At 44.4% G+C, this 26,907-nt stretch overlaps 3 protein-coding genes across 7 annotated transcripts in view; 1 reads left to right on the top strand and 2 right to left on the bottom strand.

The window, feature by feature from the left end:
• The window catches only part of LOC138789682 (nuclear receptor coactivator 5-like), a 30,283-nt gene extending 23,287 nt beyond the window's left edge, over window positions 1–6,996 (bottom strand). For 2 of the 3 annotated variants that reach the window (XM_069968442.1, XM_069968444.1), the window contains exons 1-2: window positions 6,705–6,724; window positions 4,045–4,110 (exon numbers count right to left, since the gene is read on the bottom strand). In XM_069968442.1, coding sequence (XP_069824543.1) covers window positions 4,045–4,110; window positions 6,705–6,718 — 80 coding nt within the window. In that variant the 5' untranslated portion in view covers window positions 6,719–6,724. Of the gene's footprint in view, window positions 1–4,044; window positions 4,111–6,704; window positions 6,725–6,846 lie in introns of those variants that run through there. The other variant, XM_069968443.1, reaches the window with a different exon arrangement.
• Window positions 6,997–10,762: 3,766 nt separating this feature from the next.
• On the bottom strand, window positions 10,763–15,336 carry TIPRL (TOR signaling pathway regulator). 2 transcript variants are annotated; one of them, XM_069968440.1, is made up of 2 exons: window positions 15,239–15,336; window positions 10,763–12,027 (listed from the first exon to the last, which is right to left on the bottom strand). In XM_069968440.1, exon 2 carries the CDS (start codon window positions 12,006–12,008, stop codon window positions 11,184–11,186), a length of 825 nt encoding a protein of 274 aa, XP_069824541.1. In that variant the 5' UTR covers window positions 12,009–12,027; window positions 15,239–15,336; the 3' UTR covers window positions 10,763–11,183. The 2 variants fall into 2 exon arrangements, with proteins under 2 accessions (XP_069824541.1, XP_069824542.1); XM_069968441.1 differs by lacking the exon at window positions 15,239–15,336 and adding an exon at window positions 15,054–15,220.
• A 140-nt stretch (window positions 15,337–15,476) lies between these two features.
• CNEP1R1 (CTD nuclear envelope phosphatase 1 regulatory subunit 1) lies at window positions 15,477–25,625 on the top strand. Of its 2 annotated transcripts, none has more exons than XM_069968439.1 (6): window positions 15,477–15,564; window positions 21,076–21,147; window positions 22,552–22,625; window positions 22,840–22,949; window positions 23,942–23,996; window positions 24,533–25,625. In XM_069968439.1, the coding sequence occupies exons 1-6, from the start codon at window positions 15,540–15,542 to the stop codon at window positions 24,572–24,574; spliced, it is 378 nt and encodes a 125-aa protein (XP_069824540.1). In that variant the 5' UTR covers window positions 15,477–15,539; the 3' UTR covers window positions 24,575–25,625. The 2 variants fall into 2 exon arrangements, with proteins under 2 accessions (XP_069824540.1, XP_069824538.1); XM_069968437.1 differs by having other exon boundaries at window positions 15,522–15,579.
• Window positions 25,626–26,907: the final 1,282 nt, after the last annotated feature.

The raw sequence follows: 26,907 nt of genomic DNA, 5'->3' as shown, positions 1-26,907 counted from the left end.
GAATAAATAAAGTGACTTGTTTAAAGTGAAAGGCGGATTTTTCTATTACGACCGCACAAGCCATGGGCCGAAAGGACATAAATATAGGCAGACGGGTGTAGCAGTAAACAGACAGACATTTTGCCCAAAAAAAAAAAAAAAAAGGTCATGAACCATACCAATTGGATAGACCATGAACCATACCTATTGGATATGCTGACAACTGTTGTCTCCAGTTCAGGTGCAGTTTGCAATTAAGCTCCATTTACTTCAATGGAACTGAGTTTCAAAACCCCACCCAAACTGGAGACAACAGTAGGGGGAAAGTGGGCATTTTTTGTAGCGCTGGATAACCCCTTTAAAGGGAACCTGTCAGGTCCCTACCAGGTGGAGCTGCAGACAGGTGTGGCACTTCTGCTACAAACAGATAGCTCTGGCACTTCTGAGGAAAAATGCAGTTTTATAAGTTTGCAAATGGCCATCAGCAAAGACAAAAGCATCACTTGTTTTATCTTCTTACCACCTATCTGCCTGTGTCTGCAGCTCTGTACCTAGCACGGAACTAACAGATTCCCTTTAAGTCTGCATGTAAGCAGAGCCAATAAAATCTCAGCCACAACATAGAAGCTTACATTTTGGCAAGGATTTGACGACAGACAATACCCACTGCAATGGTAAGGGTGATATCAACAGAGAAATCACCCATTGTTCCCTCAGTAGAATAGAAAATATAATAGAGTTAAAAATCCCCTCAGATTATTTGGTCAGACAACCACAGGAGAAAAAGCGAATAGCGCTGAATAGTGATTATTATGCGTGTAATACCGGACACAGGCATCGCCGGTGTCACTCACAAAACCGCATTGTACTAGATAAACTGGTGAAGGGTACGTTGCCATGGTGTTACACGAGAGCAAAGCCACAGGCATTGTGGTTGCTATATCAACATCTCCAGGGAGCTTCTATTCCGGAGGAATTCCCCCTGGAGATGTGAAATTGGTTTCTCCCAAGACAAAACGGATAGACCACAGACAGAACTAATACAAGTGCTCGGGCTGACAAAGGAAGGTAAAGGGATAAATATAGCAGGGTTTCATATAATACCTATGACTGGTTTGGGAAGCAGGATAACAAAATGGAATATATACATCCTGGATAAGATTACCTAAAGGGCGATGAGCAGCATGCTGGCATTTACATATCCATAGGAAGAGAACCTCACTGCATTACAACTAGAGATGAGAGAATTTACAGTACAAACAAAGGCAACCGCTGTGTTAGCTCTGCAATCTGCTCATCAGACTACTCTGCCCTGGGTGGCTGGAGAAGCTGGATCCAGTCCTAGTAGCAGTTTCTCAGCACTGGATCCAGCTTTTCCAGTCACCTGTGGTGGAGCAGCATGGAGCGGCACAGACTTCAAAAGATTGCTGAGCTAAGGGAGCAATTCACTTCATTTGTACTGTTAATTCGCTCAACTCTTATTACAACCAGAGCGTGTGTGTGTGTATATATTATTTTTTTTTTATTATTTTTTTTTTTGACAGGCAATACAAACTCCAATATTGAATTTACTGACTAATGCCTCATTGTAGTCGACTTTGTAGTAGCGGGTGCCCTGATCCCAACAGTGTTTTTGCCTTCCTGCTACACCTATGGGTTCCTGAAGTAGAGGAGTTTTACTAAAATGGGTTGTGAAAGCTAGGCTAAGATGATATATATGAGGCTGAGTGGACATAAATAGTGTTTACACCCCCTGGGCATAGCAGTCATACCCTATCTTGCAATAAAGTTGTTGTTCATCTGATCGTTCAGTGAAAATGTTCAAATGGTCAATATCTAAAATATATATCAGGAACCAGTAACAAAAAAGTAAAAACACAGTTGATCGGGGCACCCCCACCTGCAAGGTGACACAGATACTCAATTTTTTGCATCTGTCCCAGCACGTTTATTTACAAAAAAAATACTACTACTACTACCTGGAACACCCCTTTAATTACCTGAGAGCAATAGAACAACAAAGAGCTCAAAGAAAGGTTGCCACAATACAGTAAATGACTGTAAAGCGCAGAAAACAACGTCTGCCACCGCCACCATTTCCCCTCTAACATCTTTCTGCAACATCAAGTAAACCAGTTATGGCTCCCAAATTATAGAGACAAAATATGTATATATATGAAATATACAAAAAATATACAAAAATTAGTCAGCATTGCTTTTTATTATCATAGAGTACAATGTACACACCCAATGGTCATTACTAGAAAGACAGCAAATTCCACAAAAAGCAAACAGTCGTATAGACCGTTTACAGGACAATATAACCATAGCCCTGTGAATGCAGCAACGCAGAAAAAAATCATATGCTCCTTAACGCCAAATTAGGTTTGGCCCTTAAGGGGTTAAAAGGAAATTAAAAGTGGAACTTTCTCACTAGTATAGGCCTCTAAGGAAATGTTGTGTGGCCATATAGGAATTCAGTATGTGTGTCATAACCATCTTATTTTAGCAGCACCTTCCCCAGTGACACACTACTCATAAGTTGTTTATACGAGGCAGACCTCAGATCTAGGACTTCTAGCATCTTATTAATACCGTGTCATATTTTACTGTCCTGCCACAGATATTTTTTCACGTATGGAGGTCAAGCAAATGAGCCATATTCTATATAGTCTCATCCCACTGTTAGAAGATTTAGAGTTTTTACTATGTCTCTATTTGTATACAGCCCCTAAATATCCAAAAGCTACTGATCGGATTGAAAATGTAGGTGATGCGCTTCTTACTATTGTAAAAAAAATTATATATATATAGGCGACAGAGCATACTATGCCTGATATCTCCTTCTACAATTATGAAGCTATTGCACCATAAAAGTATTCATGTTTTTACTGTACACCTCTACAATAAGGTAAGTTCACACAACGTATATTGAAGCACATTGAAAACCGTCTCCCAAAGGAATATGCATCATGGTTTATACTGGAAACTGCTGCACTTTTTATTTTTTATATTTGGTGCGTATTTCAACTACACAGAAATTAGTGAGATTACACATTTTGCATAAAAAATACATTGGTACAGCCACAATGTAGATTAGCCCAAAATACATGTTGAAAGACTAAAAATACTTCCAGGTTCTAAAAATAAAACAATTTAAATTTTGTATTTCCTATATTGACTGGAATAGACTGGTCTAGACCCTATTCACAATAATAAGAGAATTTTATAAGCATGCTCGGTGACCTGTGTAGAGGTCATTCTACAGGGAAGTGGCGAGGCTGAGCAGTGAGCTTTAGCTATTGTGAATGGTGGTAGACATACAAGCACAGGTATGTAGATACTGAGGCCCAAATTTATCAGTGTGCAAAACAGGAACTGGCCATAACAACCAATCACAGCTCAGGTTTAATTTCACCAGTCCTGGAAGCAGAGTTGTGACTGGTTTGGCATTTTGCATTAGCTTCTGTTTTACCCACTTTGATAAATCTGGGCCTCAGTATCTACACACCAGTGTCAACTTTCATTGTAATCTTGTTTGTGATGATAAGGAGGACACTGCTGGAAAGTGATATGTGCAGAACAAGTAGTCTCAGCTTAGTTTTAGACCTAGTTGTCAGATTGAAAGCTTCAGGATTATTTTGACATATAGAAGGTAAAACAGAAAATTTGACCAAAAAAAAATGTACTTTCTGATGACCTTTTCACTGCATATTTTTCTAAAAAGAACATATCCATATGACAGCTGTAGAGAGGTAAATACTGTACTAGCAAGTTGGAGCTCAAAATTGTACCAATGTATAATGCTCCCCTAGATTGAAAACTTTCAAGGGAGAACAGTTCTGTAATATGCTGGGATCTGATCAGGGAAGTCCCTGCATGTGGATTAAAAAAAAAAATCAAACAAACAGATGCACATGTACAGAAGTCTCTAGGTGTCTTATTACAGCTCCATACAATTAAAAGGATGTCATGCGCTTGCATGCTTGGAAAAGGAATAAGAAAAAAAAGACAACAGAAAAGACTTTACATTTCTATATATCAAACACTGCTATGTAGACTTACTTTTTGCCAGCTACTGGTTTCTGTGGCTGACCTCTAGTGACTTTTACCCAAGACGACATATTAAACCTGAAAAAGTAAAACTTTATTAGAGATATGGCCAATAACATTCCAGTTTTTACTTGTTACCATTTAGTGCATCATTGTCAAGTGCGTGTGATGGCAGAGGAACAGCTACAATGGTCAATACATCAAAAGTTTGATCTATGAGAGTCCTGGGGTTCAGCCCCCTCACCAACTGGTAGAATAAGCAACACAAGATGGTCCTATAGACTTAGGGCCCTATTCCACCGGACGACTATCGTTCAGATTATCGTTAAATCGTTTGAATCTAAACAATAATCGTTCGGTTGAAATGCAGTTAACGATTAACGACTGAACGAGAAATTGTTGATCGCTTTCTAAGACCTGGACCTATTTTTATCGTTGCTCATTCGCAAAACGTTCGCATTGAATAAGACATCGTTCGGTCGTTTGCAAGAGATACGAACGCAATAGCGAAGAAATAACGATCACAATTACCATTATAAGTAACAATTATCGTTCCATGGAAATGAGTGAACGTTTTCAGGTCTTTCGCAATAGCGGTCGTTTGAGATCGTTAATGATTATGCAAACGATAATCGTCTGGTGGAATAGGGCCCTTAGGCTCCTATTAGAGAGAGTGATTTTTAACAATTGTTTATCGCTAACCTGAAATCCCTCACCATATTACATAGAACGATAGTCGTTAGGGTGCACTTACACAGAGAATTATCTGACAGAGAACAGGTCATAAAGGAAAGACCAAGATTTCTCCTCTTTTCAAATCCATTCCTGGCTTTGGCTTTAATGTCAGATACATTTCTCTGTGTAAACGCACCCTTAGGGTCCATTTACTCAGAAAGATTATCTGACAGATTATCTGCCAAAGATTAGAATCCAAAGCCAGGAATGGATTTGAAAAAAGGAGAAATCTCAGGCTTTCCTTTATGACCTGATCTCTGTTTATAGTCTGTTCCTGGCTTTGGCTTCAAATCTGTCGGATAATTTTTGTGTGTAAATGGACCCTTACACTGAATGATTGGTGAGCAAATGCAGAATTACAGGTAATGATTAGCGGTCGACTAACAATAATAAGCGTTTGCCTGGTAAGGGAGGGTTCACATTACGGAATCCGCGCAGGTAAGTTCTGTCGAATTCTGCCACTCGTACCCACTCATGGCAGCGCGCATCTCTGCTGTTTGCCGAAAGAATTGACATGTGAGTGCAGGGACGAGCAAGAATATGGACACTGACTATGGCTGTATACACATTTCCAGGCTTCCTAGGTTGGCATGCAACTTCCTCAGCCACCAGTATTCAGATGCAGATGATTGGACTCATCTCTAATCCTTACCTATAAATTCCTCTCCCAGTCCCTACCAACATCGGTCAATCATTTTGCTATGATGGTAACACGCTCTCTAAAGTGTCCTTTGTCACATGACAGCAGCAACCAATCACAGTTTACAGAAGAGCCTAGACTGTACAGGCTGCTAGAAGGCATGCACTAACATCACACGGTCACATGAGCAAAGGTGACAAGGCTGCTCACAGTGCCGGCTTCTTAGCAGCACAAAATAAGCACCAACCCTAACCATCAGGGTTACGTCTCTCTAACACCACATAACTGGCACCTGCCTGGACACCAACCATAGCCCTCCAGGTTAAAGTGATTGTACCATCAGGCCTGGGCTGAAGCACTGGAGGCGGACCGACCCACCCCCAGTGGGAGAAAATCCCCTCCCCTCTTTAAGCGGCTCCATTAGAATCAATGGAGCCGTATCATAGAGGGGCCGGGGTTTCCTCCCACTGGGGGTGGGTCGGCCCGCCTCCAGTGCTTCAGCCCAGGCCTGATGGTACAATTACCTTAAAGGGGTTATCCAGTGCTACAAAAACATGGCCACTTTTCTCCCTACTGTTGTCTCCAGTTCAGGTGTGGTTTGCAATTAAGCTCCATTTACTTCAATGGAACGGAGTTTAAAAACCCCACCCAAACTGGAGACAACAGTAGGGGGAAAGTGGCCATGTTTTTGTAGCGCTGGATAACCCCTTTAAGGTTAGAAGGAAGAGTAAGGCTTACCTGACACACATTTTTGCAGTGTTTGTGTTTACAGTTTTTCTGACACTATCATTTTAGTGTAAACTACTAATCGCTGAACGCAGGACCTGATGCTATTTCACTAAAGCTGCATCCTGTGGCCATTGTCTTTCATTTCCCCCCATTGACCTCCAACACCTGGTCACAGTGTTAATAAGTATAAAAAAAAAAAAAAAACCTATGCGCTTATTTTGGTGTTTTTAGTGGTGTCTTTCTCTGAACAGCCAGTCTGAGCCAAGCTTCAGGGTTAGGACTGTGGTTACATGTGGCACACCCAGCATTAGGGTGGCAGTATATATTGTGCTGCTAGGAGGCCACACTGTGAGCAGCCAATCACGTGATCCGGTGAGGGTCTCAGCGGGCGTGACGTCACTGTGTGCCCCCCAGCAGCCCGTGCACTCCAGGCTCTCCCATCATTGTATAGGCCACCTGTATTATTCCCCAGTAGCAGCCACAGAGGAGCGTATACCGGTGTATTGATCCCTACTCCCTCCTATGTAGTATGACTGCAGCCCGTGTGCTGAGCCCGAGCATACACTACCGCATTGTCTCCATTCATGCCGCACAGCACACCGCCGTCCGTTCCTGCACACAATACTACAGCCCGTGAATCCCGAGCCTAGCGCTAGTAGATAATACCAGGCTCTCCGGGCCGCCAATACCCCGGCCCCACGGATAATTACCTCTCGGGTCTCCTCTCCGCAGCCCCTCGAACGAACACAACGGGCAGTAGGTACAGAAACGAACGAGATCGGAAGCGGAGACTAGACAAGAGAGAGACTGGAAACTGCAGTCAACGAGCGCCCGCTGACTACTGACCCCTAGCGGCAGGGAGGACACGGGCTCTCGCGTGCACAATAATCGCAGCACTGGAGGTCGCTGGGCGTCCAGGGACGGAAACGCACGCACGTTTATGCCGCAATGTTCACACTGCACACCTTACAGGAGGACATTGTGCAGAAAGAGTAAAAATTCTAATAGGGCTTTGGCCTGCATGGCACTTATGATTGCAGAACACAAAGTCAATAGTCTACTGCTGTGCTTTGTGTCCTGTATCACATATGGTGGTAAGATAAAGCCAAGGCAGGGCTCACACAGTGTTACCACATTCACACAACCATAGCCAGGATTATGCATGTGCATCCGCTACTGTCCACAATGCATCCTGAGTTGTGCAGACCCCTTTAGGGGCCACACAATGGCTCGCTGCTTTTTTCGTGTGGCACAACACTCTTCCCTAACACATACAGATGTGTGTATGGGCCATAGAAATGAATGGGTCCGCATTCTGTCTGCATTTGCAGGGCTTTAGGCTTGGTTTACACTTGTATTACAGCTCCATTGGGTGCACTTTCTCTTAAGTTCTATTTATTTTGCAGGATCTGAGCGGACAAAAAAATCCATCCACATCCATTGGTGTCGATTGTTGAATAGAGTCCATAACAGTGGCCGTGAACCTCGCCTCAATGCAGTATGTCCCAGGTATACATCTGCTGTGGTCAAAGTGATCAGCTGGACCATGCGTCCGGCTATTACTTTTATTTTGGTGTATTCAATAGCATGATCTGCTGAGTCCTGCAGAAGTAACATATACAGTAATACTTCTGTTCTCTAACATAATCAGTTCTGGAAAGCTGTTCCAGGACCGAGCACTTTGAGAAGCGAACTGTGTGTTCCCCAAAAGGAACAATGTAAATGCATTTAATTGGTTTTTACACTCCAAGGGTCAGGTGGTGAGCCCCCTGGGCCACAGAGTGTAAAGACTAGCAGTACGTAGCAGTGCATCTTGCACCACTACTAAGGCTGCATTCCCACGTTCCGTGATCCTGACGGATCACGGACGTGGAATGCATGTACTGGAGCCCCCCCGCGCCCGGACAGAATCTGTAATTAGATGCTGGGAGCAGGGGAGACTGTATTCATAAGCGCCGCGCTGTAATGACTCAGCTGCGCGGTGCTGTTACTACAGCACGGCAATTCTGAATACAGTCTCCCCCGCTCCCAGCATCTAATTACAGATGCTGTCCAGGCGCGGGGGGCTCTAGTACATGCATTCCACGTCCGTGATCCGTCAGGATCACGGAACGTGGGAATGCAGCCTAAGGCTGCATTCACATGTTCCATGCTTCACAAAACACAGGCGTGGAATAGTTCAGCTGACAGTTAGCTCCCAATTTTGTTAGGGTACCGGGGTGTTCGGGAACCAAGGTGTTACTGATTTTTTTAAAATGGACCAAATGTAGTCACTAGTTGACCATGTTGGTTTATTAAAGGGGTGCTCCAGCGTGGGGGCACTTTTTTGGGGGGACCGGGGAGGAGGTGGCTGAAATAAAAGACTTCCACGCTATGTCTCAGGGCCGCTCAGCCACTCAGTGAAGGAGGCGTGATCCGAGCGGACTTCAAACTGATCCCGCCCCCTTCACTGAGTGGCTGAGCGGCCCTGAGACATAGCTTCTCGGGCGGCGTCAGACACCAGGAAGCGGCCGGGCACCGGAGCGCCGTGATGCGGGACCCGCCGCTGGAACCGAGGAGGTAAATGGACGTCTTTTATTTCAGCCACCTCCTCCCTAGTCCCCCCCAAAAAAGTGCCCCCACGCTGGAGCACCCCTTTAACCCCAATACACTGCAGTATATGTCAACCTTTTTCTTATTTGCCAGGTTTCCGACCTATACCCCAAGTGTATAGAGAAAATAGGGTGAGCTGACATGTTTGGGTCTTTTCTGACATGTACACAAGTTTTCACATTGACTTACTTATTTAGGGGCAGACACTTAAGTAAAAAACCTGTACAAAAAACGTTTAATCATACCAGAGTCTAGAGTAAAATATCAGTGGGGTCATAGAGCCATAATGTTGGGTTTACACGGAGCAATAATTCGGCCGATCGTACGATTAACGATTTTGAAGTAACAATTTTTTTTTTATAACGATCAGCGTTTAGACGGAACGATATATCGTACGGAAAAATAGTTTTGTGATTGCTTAAGCCTATCTCGCACATAGGTTAAATCGGTGAACGACTTTACACGGAATGATCTGCAAATTTTTGCGAACGACCAATGACGATTTGAGAACATGTTCAAAGATCAAAATGAACGATTTCTCACTCACCGCTTGATCGTTCGCTGCGTTTACACGTACGATTATCGTTCGAATTAAATCGTTATCGTGCAAATTTGCCCGATGATCGTTCCGTGTAAACGCAGCATCAGTCAGAAATATTCTGAATATATTTGTATGTAGTGGGTGCATGTGTATGTGCATGTATATGTACAGTACTTGTGTAAGTTTGCACATATGTGGTAAATGTGCTAGGTGTATTTTTTTTATTATTATTATTCTATGTTGACTTTTCCCAGAACATATGAAAGGTACTACTTTGTACTACTTATTGGAAGCTTATTATCCACAGCAAAGCAGATGTTTTACTGTATTAGGCCAGTTCACACATGCCTCATTGCAGCGAATTTCATGTTGCAGTTTCCACAGCGATACTCTGTAGTGTCCTTTCCTATGAATCTACAGTCTCACAGCAGATTTTCATTCTTCTGTGAAAATGTAGCCCCTTCTGACTTAACCCACTGCTGCTGGTCTAATACATTACTTGTCTCTGCTCCTACTTGCTTCTCTAGCTCCTAGGTCAATGATGTCCCGCCGCAGCCACTGATTGACTGAGTGGGACGTCAAGAAGCCAGAGAAGCAGGCAGGAGCGCAAACAGGTAATGTATTAGCCCGGCAGCAGTGGATTAAGTGGGCAGGGGCTACGTTCTCGCAAAGGAATGAAAATCCGCTATGAGAATGTAGATGTGTATCGTTTGTGCAGCCATTTAAATAAATTGCTATCGGCTGCACATCCCATTTACAGAGATGTACGGCCGATATAAATTTTCAGCGCTGCTCAAAGCATGTGATCAGCCAACGATTCAACATTTTCCCGCTACTCAGATGATCGCTGACACGTTTACACAGGCCGACTATTAGCCAAGTGAGCTGTACTAGGAATGTTCTTTGCCAATAATCGGCCCATGTAAAACAACATTTAGCTTCATTTAGAACACTTTACAAAGTCATCCCCCTTCACACTTGGTATCTCCCAGAGCAGCAGAACCTCAGCAGATTTTGATCTCTCTATGCTGATGATTATATACTCTATCTCATTCTGTAATACTGAGGAAAATCTTCAATTATCAGAACAGTGAGAGAACATAAGAAAAAACACTAGGTCTCTATATCACTTGTATCTGGAATAGTGAGCAGTTTCTGTATACTGGATATTTAGTTTATTCTGAGTTCTTCAGGACTTGGTGGCTGAATCTGCTTTATATATTTGCCTTATTTCCTCAGAAGTCGGCCCCGGGACATTACAAAAAAGTGCTGCTTTGTATGGCTGGAAATCTGATGTTACTAATTGGCCGTTTATGAAGGTTTCGTGAAGTGACTGCATCTTTAGAGAAACAATTTAAGGACATTGTGGTCAAGTCCCCTAGAGGCACTAAAAAAATGTTAAAAGAAAATCTGCAAAATTTATAGAATAGAACATGCAGGGGTTAATCTGTACATAGCGAATAAGACAAGTCAAACTCAGTATAATTTTTTTTTTTTTTATTAAATTGTCTTTAAGGAACGCTAGAGGGGTAGTAGGTCTTATCAGGCCAAGTAAGACCAGTGTGTCAATGCTTTCTAATGTAATGGAGTGATCTGCTAAGGACTTTGCTCCTAACTGCAGGTAAGCAAAAACTCAATAACTTGAATGAGATGTGATCTATTAGAAAGCATGAGTACAATGCTCAAATGCTTGGAGTCAACTGTGCTGTGGGTCAGCAAGTTGTCTTTCATAAAAATACAGAGAGATACAAACTAAGGCATCTTGTAATGGTGAGACACATGTAAAACACATAATACTATTTATTCAGGTGAACATCAAATTATTAGGTAATGTTTAGGGGGCAAGAATATTCACAGTGAGAGATAGTACTATAAATGTCAGATGGTATAATCTACTTCTGACACCCTTGGTTCTTACAGGGCTGGCTGGCTTACTGGTCCGAGAGACTCGCCTACTTCTGTCTGTGGTAATGTAGGGAATTCTAACTTTTCATAAATCGTTTCTGTAATGGGTAAATACTGAGAGATTTCATTAGGCTCAGTGTAAAGGGGAGGGGGCACATGACTTAGGTTGCTGATTTTACTTTCCCTCGATGTGTATTCTCTCAACATGAACGTCTTGTCAGATTCATGGTAAAGACGAGTGTCGTGCATCCGGATAAGAACTCCATCCACTCTGAGGAAGAACCTGAGGAGGACAAAAAAGCCGGAGGGCATAACTCTGATCTTCACACTCAAGCTGGACACTCCATGGTCATGGAGTTCATCTTCAAACAGCAGCACTTCCTCAAAAAACATGATCTGTTCTCTGGTCTTCAGTTTTTCGGTATTAATACGTTCTGTTGTGGGAAGCGCATTAAATGTCATGTCATTGCCCAGAAAAGTTCCCTTGTAGTCAGTTGTGTATGTCCAGTCATAAGGCTTCACAACTTCCTTGCTATGCTCACTGTCTGATCTACTTTCCTGCCATTCTTCAGCACAAGCTACTTTGACAGCTCCCTGGTACTTATTGACTCTTTTCAGTGCATCCTTTGCTGTGAACTCAATACCAAAACCAGAGGAATGTTGAATTCTTAAGACATTGTCCCCAAACATCATCTCTGGAAGACAGGGCATGTTCATTTCTTCCGCCAGTTTCTCCACATCGGCTGACTTCATGATGTGCGTTTTGATAGCTGTGACTTTCCATGGTCCAAAGCCAAAGTCTTGGTTACTACTTTTGAAACCGTGAATCATCATAGCTGGAGCCAGTCAAGGGCTAAAGATAGAGAAAGACATAGCCATCAGTACAACACAAATCCAATAAGAAAATGCACCAGTCATAAAGCCAGAACAAGATCTCATGTTTTACAATGGCCTGTAAGTTAAGGCTCTATTACACCAATAGATGTCTAACAGATTATCTTACAGATTTTTTTCAGCCAAAGCCAGGAATGGATTTGAAAAGAGGAGAAATCTCAGTCTTATCTTTATGACCCGTTCTCTGTTTATAGTCCGTTCCTGACTTTGACAAATTATCTGACAGATTTTTTTAGCCAGACATCTTTTGGTGTAATAGGGCCCTTACTCACAACCATAAAGCATGCATGCTCAGAGATGAGAGAATCGCCCGTCTAAAAGGAAGCACTTCCTTTTATCGATAAGCGGCTTATCAGCCAACTGCCTTTCAACTCTGTTCCCTGCCGCTCCTCCACAGGTGCCAGTAAACACTAGATCCGGTCCTGGGAAACCTCTCCCAGTTTCCCAGGACTGGATCCAGCTTTTCCCGACACCCAGGGTGGACTAGAAGGGAGCAGAACAGAATTGAGAGGCAGTCAGCTGATAAGCCACTTCCTGATCAAAGCGGTTTGCTTCATTTAGATTCGCTCATCCCTACTTAGTATAATAGGTTCAGTTCTCTAGAGCAAATAAAGGGGGGGGTTATTGATGCATAGCATGGACAGTTACTGTTATGAAAGATAGGTCAAACCCAGAGCTGACCAGCAGCAACTAAACTGTCCAGATGGCACAGGCAAAATATCATTGACAGGACTTCATTCATAAGATAGTGACAATGCCCACAAAGGGGGCTGATTGAGAGAACCAGAGTCTAAAGGTCTCCATACACTTTAGACTTAGCGGTGGGTTTGGCTGTCGGTATACAGTGCATGGGACTCTCCTGATCGAGACAGGGATCGGACATGATGGAAACTGCCCAACCCTTTGTTTCTGGACAGATAAGCTGCAGCAAGAGGCTTAGGCTGCATTCACACGTCCCGTAAAATTATCCGTGGTTGCAGATCTGCAACCACGGACAATTTTAGGGAACATTGAAGTGAATGCATCCATTCACATGATCCGTGCCGTGACCCGCACCACAAAAAAATAGTACATGTCCTAGTTTGAACCCCCCACCCCGGCCACAGAGATAACAGGAGAGCATGATGCTCTCCTGTCATCGCATCTACTACTCACCTATTACCCCGTGCTGACCAGCATACATTTTCACCAGAAGTGGCCCGGACTACGCCGCTTTCTCCCAGCAGCGTAGTCCCAGCCACTTCCGGTGAGCGCTTGTAGCTGGTCTGCACGGGGGAATAGGTTAGTAGATGCGATGACCGGAGAGCACATCATGCTCTTCTGTCATCTCTGCAGCTTGGGGGGGATCCGTTCCAGGCGGCAGAGGGGGGCTCCGGCTAAGGAATCCGTGCCATGATTCTCCTCCGGATCGCGGCACGGATTGTGTAAATGAGCCCTTACCCCTCCCCATAGAAAACACAAGAACGCTTGCAATGCTGAACGTTCCTGTGTATGGGAAGGACAGGGGCTGGTTGGGAGAGATAACTAATGGCCAATGGTTCGGCTGTCAGTTATTAAAGGTGTATGGCCAGCTGTAGGGTGCCAAATATATCTATTCTGCAATGATCAGATTACTCCCAGTGATTCCAACCGGCTAAAGACATCTGATAGAATGGGATCTCCTTGAAATTTTCCTTCTTTAGCTAGAATTATATTCTGAATTTTAGACACCATTTTGGGGCAAAACTGTTAAAACAAATTATATTGAATTCAACAGAAAAATGTTTCTCAGATTAAATTTAATTTAAATTTATGTTGGTGCAAAGGACGACTTCTTGGTGACAGGAGTGGGGGGCATGGCATCTGATGACAGGAGCGCGGGGGCATGGGATCCGGTGACAAGAGCGGGGGGCATGGGATCCGGTGACAAGAGCGGGGGGGCATGGGATCCGGCGACAAGAGCGGGGGGCATGGGATCCGGCGACAAGAGCGGGGGGCATGGGATCCGGCGACAAGAGCGGGGGGCATGGGATCCGGCGACAAGAGCGGGGGGCATGGGATCCAGCGACAAGAGCGGGGGGCATGGGATCCGGTGACAGGAGGGGACAGGCATGGGATCCGGTGACAGGAGGGGACAGGCATGGGATCCGGTGACAGGAGGGGACAGGCATGGGATCCGGTGACAGGAGGGGACAGGCATGGGATCCGGTGACAGGAGGGGACAGGCATGGGATCCGGTGACAGGAGCGGGGGGGGGGCATGGGATCCGGTGACAGGAGCGGGGGGAGCATGGGATCCGGTGACAGGAGTGGGGGGAGCATGGGATCCGGTGACAGGAGCAGGGGGAGCATGGGATCCGGTGACAGGAGCGGGGGAAGGGGGGAGGCATGAGATCCAGTGACAGGTGCGGGGGAGGGGGGGGGCATGGGATCCGGTGACAGGAGCGGGGGGCAAGGGATCCGGTGACAGGAGCGGGGGGGGGGGGGGGGGCATGGGATCCGGTGACAGGAGCGGGGGGAGCATTGGATCCGGTGACAGGAGCGGGGGGAGCATTGGATCCGGTGACAGGAGCAAGGTGAGGCATCTGTGCCGCCATCCACACTATGCCCTGTCCTATTTTGTCCCTGCAGGGATCATGGCACAGATGGTATGAATGCACACATAGGCTTTAATGGGCTCTACAATTCACAGATCCGTGACAATCCATGGACAATTTTACGGGACGTGTGAATAGGGCCTAACTATTCCTCTCTATGAAAGTCTGAGAAGTTAACTGCACTATTCCTGTGTAGATGCGGTGCTAGTATATTACATGGTAACAAACACATTATAACCACACTGTATAATCAGGGTTTATCTGCAGATGTAGAACTATAACATAACAGTGCCATAACAGTGCATGATGGGAGTCGTAGTCTTTCAACAGCCGAAGGGCCACTGGTTGGAGAACACTGACCTAGAGGATGATGCTACAAGAGATGAGCTGTAGGTAGCGAGGTATCATACCAGAGACTCGGCAAGCCGCACACACAACCGCACATTCACATGCTGCGACTTCACCAGCACAAGACAAAGACGCCCCCATATATAGAGTATACGCGCACACCCCACTACCACCAAACGTAAAGCTGCACTGGGATATTGCCGGCATTGGCCACCTAGGGCCTGTACAACCCCACCACCATACCAACCATCAGCAATGCTGTCCTGCTTTCCTGTGAGATAACCCGCCTCGAGACATTCCAACCAATCAGGAGTTTCCTCGCGAAGACTGAAGGACGTGTTGGCCAATCACCGTCGGCACGGATGTTCCACCACGTTTGACATGACACCGAGCGCGTGACGTAATGACAATTAAACCAAACAACGTCTAAGGGGGCGGGCCACGTGCAGCCAATCAGATGAATGGGCTGGTGAGAGTAGACCAATCGCTGAGGCTGTTACATGAGGGTGTGATAAGGGGGGGGCGAGCAAACAGGAACCGGGCCAGACATGAATTCTCTGGAACAGGCAGAAGGTGCGGCGAAACGGGGTACAAGGACTGGGATACACCGGGGGGCGCATGTACTCGTCCTGAAGTAGTTTGTGGTCAGAGGGGGCTCTGTGGGTGGGAATGGTAGCAGGGAGAACCATTCTAGTGGGCTGCCACACGTGTCATTTAGTTTGGGTTCAGGAAGGGTTAATGTCGCTCTCCTAGTTCTCCTATTAGTTGTAGCTTTGCTTCATATTTGCATATAAATTAGCTATTCGCTAAAAATGGGTGGTTCCTCAGACCTGGTGCTGGGCCCATACTAACCAATCAGATTCAAGCTCTCATTTTTCAGTAGCCTTTTATAAAATGAAAGAAGTAATCTGATAGGTTGCCGCAACCCAACACAGTCTTACAGTAGCAACCCATCACAGCTCGGCTATTAAGTATTCATGGTGTTTATTGGTTGCTATAAACATCTTATTATACCACTGCTTGATGAATCCCCCCCTTTTTGTCTTTAATTATTTGTTTAAAGGCCCCCATGTCTTATACTTTTGTTAGCCGTACCTGCTGCTCGTGGAAGGTTCAGGTGTTGGTATATGGTGTATGGGCTTCTCCTGACCACTGACAGATTATTGTTGGTGTAGACAGGGGTCAGTTGTAATGGAAAATCACTGCCTGATCCCTTTGTTCTGGTAGAGAGAAGCCAGAGCCAGAACAGTCTGACAGCAGATGACTCCTTCCTATAGAGAACACAGGAACGATCAGCTGCGCTGAACGCTCCTGTGTATGGGGAGGTTGGGAGAGAAAACTGACTAATCTTTCTGCCGTTAGTTTTTGATAGTATGTGGGGACCCATAGTTTAATTTCAAGCCAGTGGCCCCCTTCTCATATAGAATCAAAGTACCCATAAGACCCTTATCATAAGTGGAGCACAAGTCTCTCCCAGAGCAGTGATTCCCAGCCAGCCCTTGCAAAATGCCCATGACATGCTGGGGACACCAGATGGAGAGCCACAGATTGGGGATCAGACTTGGTTTGTACCCCATGAGCATCATATACTAAAGGCTGACAACCTAAGTTAACCTAAGGGGTTATCCAGCGCTACAAAAACATGGCCACTTTTTCCCCACTTTTGTCTCCAGATTGGGTGGGGTTTGGAACTCTGTTCCATTGAAGTAAATGGAACTTAATTGCAAACCACACCTGAACTGGAGACAAGAGTAGGGGGGAAAGTGGCCATGTTTTTGTAGCACTGGATAACCCCTTTAACAAAAGTTGGAAAAGATTCTCGAAAACATTTTGGCATTTTTGCAACCACTGTTCCCCTCAGCCAGTGGCACTCAAGCTGCTATGACACTACACCCATTATAATGGGAGTTGTATTTTTGCAATAGCTGGGGAACTGGATTGGACAGCACCTAATAACACATAATACATAATGCATCGTATCACCCCATCAATAGCACCATCAATGAAGCAGTGTACTGTATGTCTGCCTATATATTTTCTGTAAGACTTGAATGTTTCTGTCTTCTGTATAAATGATCAGACACAAAACTGTCCGCATGCCATTACCATCCATTTTCTAGCTAATAAGTACACATAAGCTTTAATTTCTATTCATATGAGAAAAAAATAGAACAGAGGCACTCACTCCGTCTTCTCTTCCAGCTTTATTGAAGTATAAACAACGTCTATTTCATGCCTGTCGGCACACAGGTGGGGGAGGACAAAACAAAAGTGCAATACAGCGGCACTCACCCTGTATTCTCTTTAACTGTATTGCACTTTTGTTTTGTCCCCCCCCTCCCACCTGTTTGCCGACAGGCATGAAATAGATGTCGTTTATACTTCAATAAAGCTGGAAGAGAAGACGGGGTGAGTGCCGCTGTTCAATTTTTTTCTCATATCAATAGAATTTTTTGCTGGACTCTTTATTCTTATATGCCAAGCACCGCCGTGTATCTCTCGTTGATTCCCCCTGGCTTCCATAGAAGTGCAAGTTTGGGTGCCTCGTTGCTGTGCAATGTCAACTGGGTAGTGCTGGTCTTTTTTTTTTTTTTTTCTTTTTTGTGGACACATAGGGGGAGATTTATCAAAGGGTGTAAAATTTAGACTGGTGCAAACTGCCCACAGCAACCAATCACAGCTCCTCCTTACGTTCACGAAAGCTGGAAGCTGAGCTGTAATTGGTTGCAGTTTGCACCAGTCTAAATTTTACACCCTTTGATAAATCTCCCCCATAAGCTTTACATTACCAGTCTGAATGTTACCCATCTGATCCTGAAGAGCCACAGAGGATATTGTCAGCTACTCCTGCCCGCCTGCTGCCTTTTCGTGAATATGTGGCTTCACTCTGCCCTCTCATTACTACTGAAGCCAATTCTGTAATAAAAAATATGTAAAAAAAAAAAAAAAAAACAGTAACACTTTCATAACCATCAGGACCACTAATCATGATACCATTTAGATAATGGAGGAAATTAATTAAAAACAGTACAAAAGAAAAGTGGGAGTGTGTCCCATACGAAACATATTGTTTTTTGTGTTTTAAATAGGGCATGGAGAGCTGAAATCCAGGTGGTTGATATAGTATTATTAATGAGTGGTTTGGCATGCTGCTCGTTATAGTACATTGTTGGTTTGATGTTTTTTTTTTTTTGTTACTGTTCCCCTTTACCAGGTTATCTAGACCTTAGCTTTATTGTGTTCAGAATAAACCATTGATATTTGTTTTGTGAGGGTCTGATTTCTAGCAATCCTGCAGAATATCAGACTTCTGAGACACCTCAATACTAGTACTTCAGCTTCTTTAAAGAGGACCTGTCACCCCCCGTGCTGGGGTGACAGGCTCCCGACCCCCCGTTACAACCCCTTTACTCACCTGATCCCGCCGGGTCCCCCTTCCTGAGTCAGTCGGGTCACGGAGATATGAGTGCCCGAAGCCCAGCGCACGTGCTCACAGGAGAGTCCGATGCCCATAGAGAATGACAGAGCATCGGACTCCCCATTCATTCTCTATGAGCGTTGGACTCTCCTGTGAGCGCGCGCGCCGGGCTTCGGGCGCTCATATCTCCGTGACCCGACCAACTCAGGAAGCGGGGTCAGGTGAGTATAGGGGGCTGTAACGGGGGATCGGGAGCCTGTCACCCCGGCACAGGGGGTGACAGGTCTCCTTTAAAGAGGTTGGCCATAGTATAGTAAAATTGATCAGCGTGCAGTATTGACAGCAGCTCCCCTCACAGCACTGATATCAGGCACACCTTCTTCAGGCTGTGCTGGCCTGGTCTGTATGTTAAATAGTGATTCTTTCCATAAGATGGCAGCAGGGCTGTGGAGTCTGAGTCGGAGCTAGTTTTGGTCGGAGTCGGGAAAAAAATGTTCCGACTCCAGCTTTAAAACAAATCTAAAAAAAATGTAGAATTGAATGTTGATATGAATTTTACAAGTTTTGCTTCTGAATATATATTATGAGCAACGTTGTAATAGGACACTGGCCCTATTACATAAGGGTGGTCATGGAAAAGTTGTCGGTGACTATTTGGCAATTTGTTTCTGAGCTGGAAGAGTCCATTGTGTGGGGAGAGATCTGTGCTTTTATCTTCCTGGATGATGGATGACTGTATATGAGCAGCAGTGTAATATGAAGATATCCTGTGTAATAGAGAGGAGGAGGAGAAGTCATAAGTAGTGTAGCAGTAATCTCTGTCCTCAGTGTGGTGTTTTCTCTCTGGGAGAAGATTGTGTTTTTCTTCAGTGTTCTATGGCTGCAGCTGTGTGTGTGTGTGCTATGGCTGCAGCAGGCTGTGTGTGTGTCTGTGTACTTGTGTGTGTGCACTATGGCTGCAGCAGGCTGTGTGTATGTGTGCTATGGCCGCAGCAAGCCGAGTGTGTGTGTGTGTGTGTGTGTGTGTGTGGTGCACTATGGCTGCAGCAAGCTCTGTGTGGATGTGTGTGTATGCTATGGCTGCTGCAGCAGGGTGTGTGTGTGTGTGTGTGTGTGTGTGTGTGTGTTATTGCGTTCCCCCACAGTGACCTTCTATATCACTGTGTGACCTCTATATCACTATGTGTGACACCCTGTATATCACTATGGCTGACCTCTATATCACAGGAATCTGGCGTTGTTAGCAGTGTTTCTTTTAAGTATGGTGAAGATTTAGTTAGGGGCCTATTCCACGGAGTGATAATCGGCTGAATCGGATCGATTATCACTCCGTGGAATAGAGAGAATGATCAGTCAATGATCGTGTCATCGGCTGATCGTTCATTTAGGTTCAGACCTAAAATCATCGTTCGCCACCCGTGCATTGCTACGATGCGACCGACGATTTCAGCAGCTCCATACATTACCGGTCCGGGTTTCGGGTCTTCCCCTTCTCCCGGGGTCCCGTGCGCAGCAGCTTTGGAGCGGGGCAGTCTGGCTGAGCGGTATGTCAGTTCAATCACTGTCCGGAACCGCTGCGGCCAGTGATTGGCTGAGCAGTCTGTCAGTTCAGACAGCCCCGCTCCGAAGCTGCTGTGGCGCGGGACTGGGAGGAAAAAGGAGAAGACCTGCAACCCGGACAGGTAATGTATGGTGCAAGGGCTGCAAGGACATCGGTAACTATGTCCCTGCAGCCCTCGCTTAACGATCATCGAGGCCGTGGAATAGGCCCAGTAAAGGAGCGCCGATCTAGCAGCTCGTTTACATCGTTGATCGGGCCCTGCTCGGCCCATGGAATAGGTCCCTTAGAAACATAGAAGATTGTCAGCAGGAAAAGACCACCTGCTCCATCTAGTCTAGTTGTGAGTAGTTTAAGACATGGAGGCTGGAGACTGACTGCATCCACTGCACATGGGAGAAGCTGCTTTATATACAGTATATATTCACTCAGAAGTGGCCCCAGGATCACGTAGGACATTAGGGAGAAGCTGCTGAGCCAGTGTGATAAATAACTCCCCTGGTATATGACTGGCCATTTATGAAGGAGCAGGAGTCGGTCCTGCTAAAATTCAGGAGTCGGAGTTGGAGCTGCGGCTTACCGACTCCACAGCCCCGGATGGTAGAACGTGTGACCATGCCCCTCTCTCTGTGTCCTACAATTAGACTGTATGTGCCTATAGAGGATGGCGGGGAATCACATGCTCCTCCATGCTCAGCCATCTTATGGACAGACTCGCCACAGAGCAGGGCAGCACATCTCAAAGAAGGGGAGTGTGATTTTAGGTCTATGAGGTGCAATGAGTACAGTTACTAATACTGTATACTGAACTATTTTACTATAAAGTGGCCAAACAGTCAGTTTTTAAGTCCAGATAACCTTTTTAATATTATGAATTATTAATATTTAATAATAAAATATACAGTTATTAATATACCCCTAAGTCTTTCCCTGTTGTGTCCTGCAGTTATTATAGATTTGATGCTATGTTCAGTTATTTAGTTACATTGATATCTACATTATCAAATCTGCTGCGAATCCTGTACGTATGAACGCACCATAAAAGTGGTGATCTAGAAGGCAACTTTTTTTTTTGTTTCAGAAAGTTATGTCCATGTTCTCTTTTTAGATCTAAAGGCTTTCGAGCGAAGACTTACAGAATATGTTTCCTGTCTACAACCTGCAACTGGACGTTGGAGAAGTAAGTTACAAGTGTTGTGTGTTCATTTTGTCTATATAATGGTTAATGATTCAGAAGTCAGATGTAATGTAAACGTGGACATAAATAAGCTGCTCCCTTGCAGGTCGGCTAATAGATGATTGGCCAAATACAATTTTGGTATCCAGTTAAATGGGCAGTGACAGGGACTTGTCAAAAGTTTTGATCAATCAGGATCTTACTGCTGAGATCCCCACCGTTCAGAAAAACTATGAGAGCCACAGTTTTCTCCATTCTAAAGGCCCTATTCCACCAAAAGATCTGACGCCAAAGATTTGAAGCCAAACCCAGGAACAGACTATAATCAGAGAACAGGTCATAAAGGAAAGACTGGATTTCTCCTCTTTTCGAATCCACTCCTGGGTTTGGCTTCAAATCTTTGGCAGATGATCTGTCGTCAGATCTGTTGGTGGAATAGGGCCTTAATGGGCCTATTACACCGGTCGTTTAGAGGAGCAAACGAGCGCTCTCAGCGCTCGTTTGCTCCTCGTTCCCCGCTCGCTGCCGTCGCTATTTAACGCGGCTGCAGCGAGCGGGAGGGGGCGGTGGGGAGCTGCGGGGGGGCTGCCCGGGGGATCGCTGATTGTCCGGGCAGCCCATAGGATATAGCAGCGTCTGCTGCCGATGCTCCTATTCAACGGAGCGACGGCAGCAGATCGCTGCTATATCAGTCGCTTGTTTTTCAACATGTTGAAAAACAAGCGACTGCAACGATCAGCCGACATGAACGATGTCGGCTGATCGTTGCACTCTATTCCACGGGACGATTATCGTCCGTAGCGGCCGATATCGGACGAATACGAACGATAATCGTTCCGTGGAATAGGGCCTTAATAATAGTCAAAGAGCCTGCAACAAATCTAGGGGTGGAATGGACCACCAAATTAAGTCTATAGGGATGCTGGACGGCTAGGACTGACAGCAGGGAAATGAAGTGTTCTGCTTCCTGCTTGTTCTGATCAGTGGGAGTCTCAGCGGTGGGAGCGTGAATTTGGGAAACTTTTGACCTGTGACATATCAAAAGTTTTTCTTTATGACACAGGTGACCCCTTTTTCTGACCTGTTGTTATAGCATAAACACATGTATTCCTCCTAAAATAACTAATCTGGAGCATCTTTGGCCCTGTTCACACTGAGCAAGAATGTCGGAATTCCACGGCAAATGACTTGTCATTTCTTTGAGCAGAGAGGGGAGAAAGCGGATGCGCGCACACCCTCTCCTTCACTCACAGTGAGACACTGAGCACGATGGGATTCTGCCACGGAATTCCGACATTCTTGCTCAGTGTGAACGGGGCCTATGAGTCTAACATAACGGCAGTTGAAACAGCATCTTGGAAAAGCATTTTTTTTATATAATGTGCATTATATCTTTTCTTCTCCTAGTGATTCTCATTGTAGTGTCTGTTTGTACTGCAACTGGTGCATGGAACTGGCTCATAGATCCAGAGACGCAAAAGGTAATTTTTTTTTTTTTTTTTTATTAGACTATTTTTCCCGTTGAGAACATTTATCACCTGTCTATAGGATACGTAATAGGCATGTGATCACTGGGGTTCCCCAGACATTGCTGTGGATATTTGATAAATGCCCTTAGTGGCAATACCTAGTTAGACTAATCCAACTGCAGGCATTTCCAGTCAAACTTATTCTTTTTCTCATCCTTATTTCCAGGTTTCATTCTTCACCTCATTATGGAATCATCCCTTCTTTACAATTAGCTGTATAACACTAATAGGGCTCTTCTTTGCCGGTATACACAAGAGAGTAGTGGCCCCGTCGATGTATCCTTTTGAAAAAATGTTTGGTTTGTTTTACTGTGTTGTTATGTTTTTCTGACATGTATGTTATAAATGTCTGTGACAGCACTGGCAGTGTTAGTGTAGGGATACATTCTGTTCCATCTCTCAAATTACACATATATTTCCAGGAGGGAATGGCACAAACCAGAGGTCTGAGTAAATGGTTGCAGCATTGTTTTTTATGAAAAATACAAACATAATTTCTTCTTCATAGGAGACCCTTCCGAAGAAATATATGAAAGACCCACAATAAACTGTGCTTTGGCCAGTTTATTTACTGATAAATTTTTTTGTCAGATTCTGGTCTAATGTTTATGTTTATCTGCTGTTTGGCGCCCACACTGCATAAAAGAATAGGGCCAGAAGCAGTCATCTCTGATTACTCTGTAGTGGTGGTGACCTATAACTACATCTCAGCTCCTGTTAACGAGAACCTCAGCTGAGCTGCAGTGACCCACCATGACCACTATACAGTGAACAGCGGCAACTGCTTCCGGTCCCGTACAGCTGATCCAGCACCCTGCAAATCGTGGACTGTTGAGCTGTCCTGTGGATTGCTCATTAGAGATGAGCTAACCTCGAGCATGCTCGAGTTCATCCGAACCCAAGTGTTCAGCATTTGGTTAGCGGTGGCTGCTGAAGTTGGATAAAGCTCTAAGGTTGTCTGGAAAACATGGATATAGTCATTGGCTGTATCCATGTTTTCCACATAGCCTTAGGGCTTTATCCAACTTCAGCAGCCCCCGCTAATCAAATGCCGAACGGAATAAAACACAACTTTATTTTCACCTAGTGCTGTTGGACATTTTTATTTTACATATGTGATTATTTTACATACATTTTTATATGTGAAGCCCAAGGTCAAGGCTGGACAGACTAGCACCCACTCTGTATTTCATTGTAATACACATTACATTTATATTTTATATGTCTTAATTTTACTGATATCTAATTTTCCCTAATAATATCTTCAGAATAGCAGCAAGATGTCGAACTGTACTAGCAGAATATAACATGTCATGTGATGATGTAAGTATCATACACTTTGGTGGTGTAGAATCTTCACAGTTTTGTTTCATTGATAAAGCATTGATTCTGGCATTTTTTATATATACCTAAAGGGAACCAATCAGATTGTGCTGATATGGTTCCCAGCTGCACAGCATAGATCTACTGCGCAGCTTCCCAAGATTACCAGCCGCATCTGCAGCGGTAGCCGAGAGAGAGGGCCTCCTCCCACACATCTTTTATCATGATTTACGTAAATCATGACCATAATCTACACATGCCAGAAGCAGGTGTAGATTTTTTACGTCGAGCGCCCAGCCGGCTGGATTCACTAAGTGGCGTGTGCCTCTTAGTGAGTTTGACTTGGGAATAGGAGGCAGGGCCTAATTTAAGACCGGCATACTCGTATAAATGTCCCCCTGTGTGTCTATGGACTGTGAAAACGAAGCTTCTATTTGTAGGTACCAGTCATTTTACAGCCAATAGTGTCCTAATAGATACTTTTTTTTTTTTTGTTCTGTACACTTAATACATATATTTTGTCATCTCTTTTGCAGACGGGAAAATTAATTTTAAAGCCAAGACCCCACGTCCAGTGACATCATCTTCTGTGATTGCTTTAAACTCTTCTGGCCATATGTTCTCTCTTTTGAAGACATTTGTTAAAGAAAAGCAAAGTCAAAATGATTTGAACTTTTTAGAACATTGATCCAAGAGGAGATAAAGTGATTGTACATTTTGCACTTTTGGGACTGTGAGTACAGAAAAAAGTCATCCAAAGTGCAATGTATTTACATCCTTGCTTAGGTATGGCTATCAAGAAGGATTGTTTGTATGCCCCAGTATCACAAGGTGCCGTTCCTCATTGTTTTGTTACCGTATGCAATATTTCTTCAGTTTTAATGGGTTTTTGTGTGTTTGACATAAAAGTTGGAGCTTTAGAAGTGCAAATAAAGGTTCTAATAAAAGGTTTTTTTTAGAACTTTGAAAGATTGCCAACATTAACATGTATCTAAGAATGTACTAAATATCAATCCAACATTATGTAACATGCAAGTTGCAGTAGTTACAAATATGTAGCTATTCTTACTGTACCTCTGGTATAGGTCCATAACAAAAAATTAATTCTCTGCCGTTTGCTGTGAAGGGCATCAGTACTACAGCTGTGAGTTTCCTTTACTATGTATTGCTCTATTGGATCCAGCAGTCTTTGAAGGGATATTTTGGTTCCATAGTTTACTTCCATTGGATATGTGTGTTTATCAGAAAACAAGAACAGTTGCATCAGATTAACTAAGAAAAGAGAAGGTTCACACTAAATGATAACTATTAGGAAGTGAAACAAAGTATTTTGGAAAATGATATAGTTTTTCATTATACAAAGCATAATCTTTTATTTACTCTTTTTGGAATAAGCCTACTACATGTGTCTTCCAAGTATTTGCACCACCTTAGATCATGGTTTCTTAAATGCTGGGAATGAACACCCCCCCCAACTCATCATTTTATATTTCATGGGTTTAAAAAACCTTTTCTGAAATGTTTTTATACACTCAATAAAATATTACTTTGTTTCATACTGAAATAATATGCTGTCATGTCATAAATACTTTTTTGACTGGTCCTCTGAGGATAAAGCTAATAAAACTATTAAACATAATCCTTGTAAGTTTGGTTTTTTTGAGTACTTATTTTGGAAATCTTGCATGTTTTTCGACAGGTACACTTTAAATTGTACCTGTCATTAAAAAAAAAAAACCTTGGACATGTCACAGAGACATGAAGGAAATTCACAGTCCAACAAGCATCAACAGTGAAAGTAATCCAATTTTATTTGTTTCGACCAAAAGCTGGTCTTTATCAAGATCGAGAACAGCTTATTGTCGAAACGTTGTATGGCACTGATTACAATTGGATTACTTTCAGCGTGGATGCTGTTGACCTGTGAATTTCCTTGATGTTACAGTTCACTAGTATGAGATTGTGAACCCCCGATGTGCATCCTACTGACCTATGTGATTGGACCTTTGCCCAATGCCTTTGTTCTTTGAGAGATAAGCCACTATCAGAGCTGTCTACCTGAAGCTCCCCATACAGAGACCCATTCTCCGAACATTCATTCATTACAAATATTCGTGTGTGGGGAGAGAAAATCTGTTGTTTGGTTGACAGAGATAGTGTCCACTCACTTCTATCCCTGTCTTGTCTCTAGGAGAGTGAGACAGTCCTGATCATCTGACAGAGCCAGGAAAGAATGTACCCAGCACGATTTTCTTCTGATAATTCTATTGATCCTTGGGGTCTGAACACTGAGGCAGTTCAATTTACAGTTGTACTTCTGTTCTCTACAGTTGTACTGAGAGTTCTTTGGCTTAAAGGGGTTATCCAGGCTTAGAAAGACATGGCCGCTTTCTTCCAGAAACAACTTTCTTGTCTTTAGTTTGCAGCTCAGTTCCATTGGAGTCAATGGAGGTAAATTGTAATATCACACTCTATTGCACGAAAGTAGCTGAGCTTTTCTTATCCTCAGTGACCACTTTAACCCCTTAACGACATCGGGCGTAAACTTACGCCCTCGCGCCCTGGTACTTGGCGCATCAGGGCGTAAATTTACGCCCGATGTTTCCCCGATCGCTGCGTGTTCACACACAGCGGTCGGGGAAGATGGCCTGCTATAAATCATAGCAGGCCATCTTAGCTTCACAGCACGGGGGGTGGTTACCACCCCCCGTGCTTACGATCGCCGCTATAGGCTGATCAATTCAGATCAGCCAATAGCGGCGATCGGAACCTTTCCGGGTCATCGGTGACCCGATGACCCGGAAAAAAATGGCGGTCGGTGCTGTCCGAGGACGGCACCGACCGCCATTACTGTAAAAAGTAATGGTGATCGCCGTGCCACCGGCCCGATCGCCGTGAACGGCCGGCCGGC

The sequence above is a fragment of the Dendropsophus ebraccatus genome, chromosome 4 (genome assembly GCF_027789765.1).
Source record: "Dendropsophus ebraccatus isolate aDenEbr1 chromosome 4, aDenEbr1.pat, whole genome shotgun sequence".
Taxonomy (NCBI): Eukaryota; Metazoa; Chordata; class Amphibia; order Anura; family Hylidae; genus Dendropsophus; species Dendropsophus ebraccatus.
Note: the sequence above shows the minus strand (reverse complement) of the source record. Positions and strands in the feature narration are given on the sequence as shown.

Bases quoted from the DNA above. Each gene is read 5' to 3' on its own strand.
- CNEP1R1 (XM_069968437.1), top strand. From the start codon at position 15,540: ATGAATTCTCTGGAACAGGCAGAAGGTGCGGCGAAACGGG. The intron at 21,148-22,551 runs GTAAGTTACAAG...TTCTTCTCCTAG, and splicing joins TGCAACTGGACGTTGGAGAA to TGATTCTCATTGTAGTGTCT. The intron at 22,626-22,839 runs GTAATTTTTTTT...CCTTATTTCCAG, and splicing joins TAGATCCAGAGACGCAAAAG to GTTTCATTCTTCACCTCATT.
- TIPRL (XM_069968440.1), bottom strand. From the start codon at position 12,008: ATGATGATTCACGGTTTCAAAAGTAGTAACCAAGACTTTGGCTTTGGA.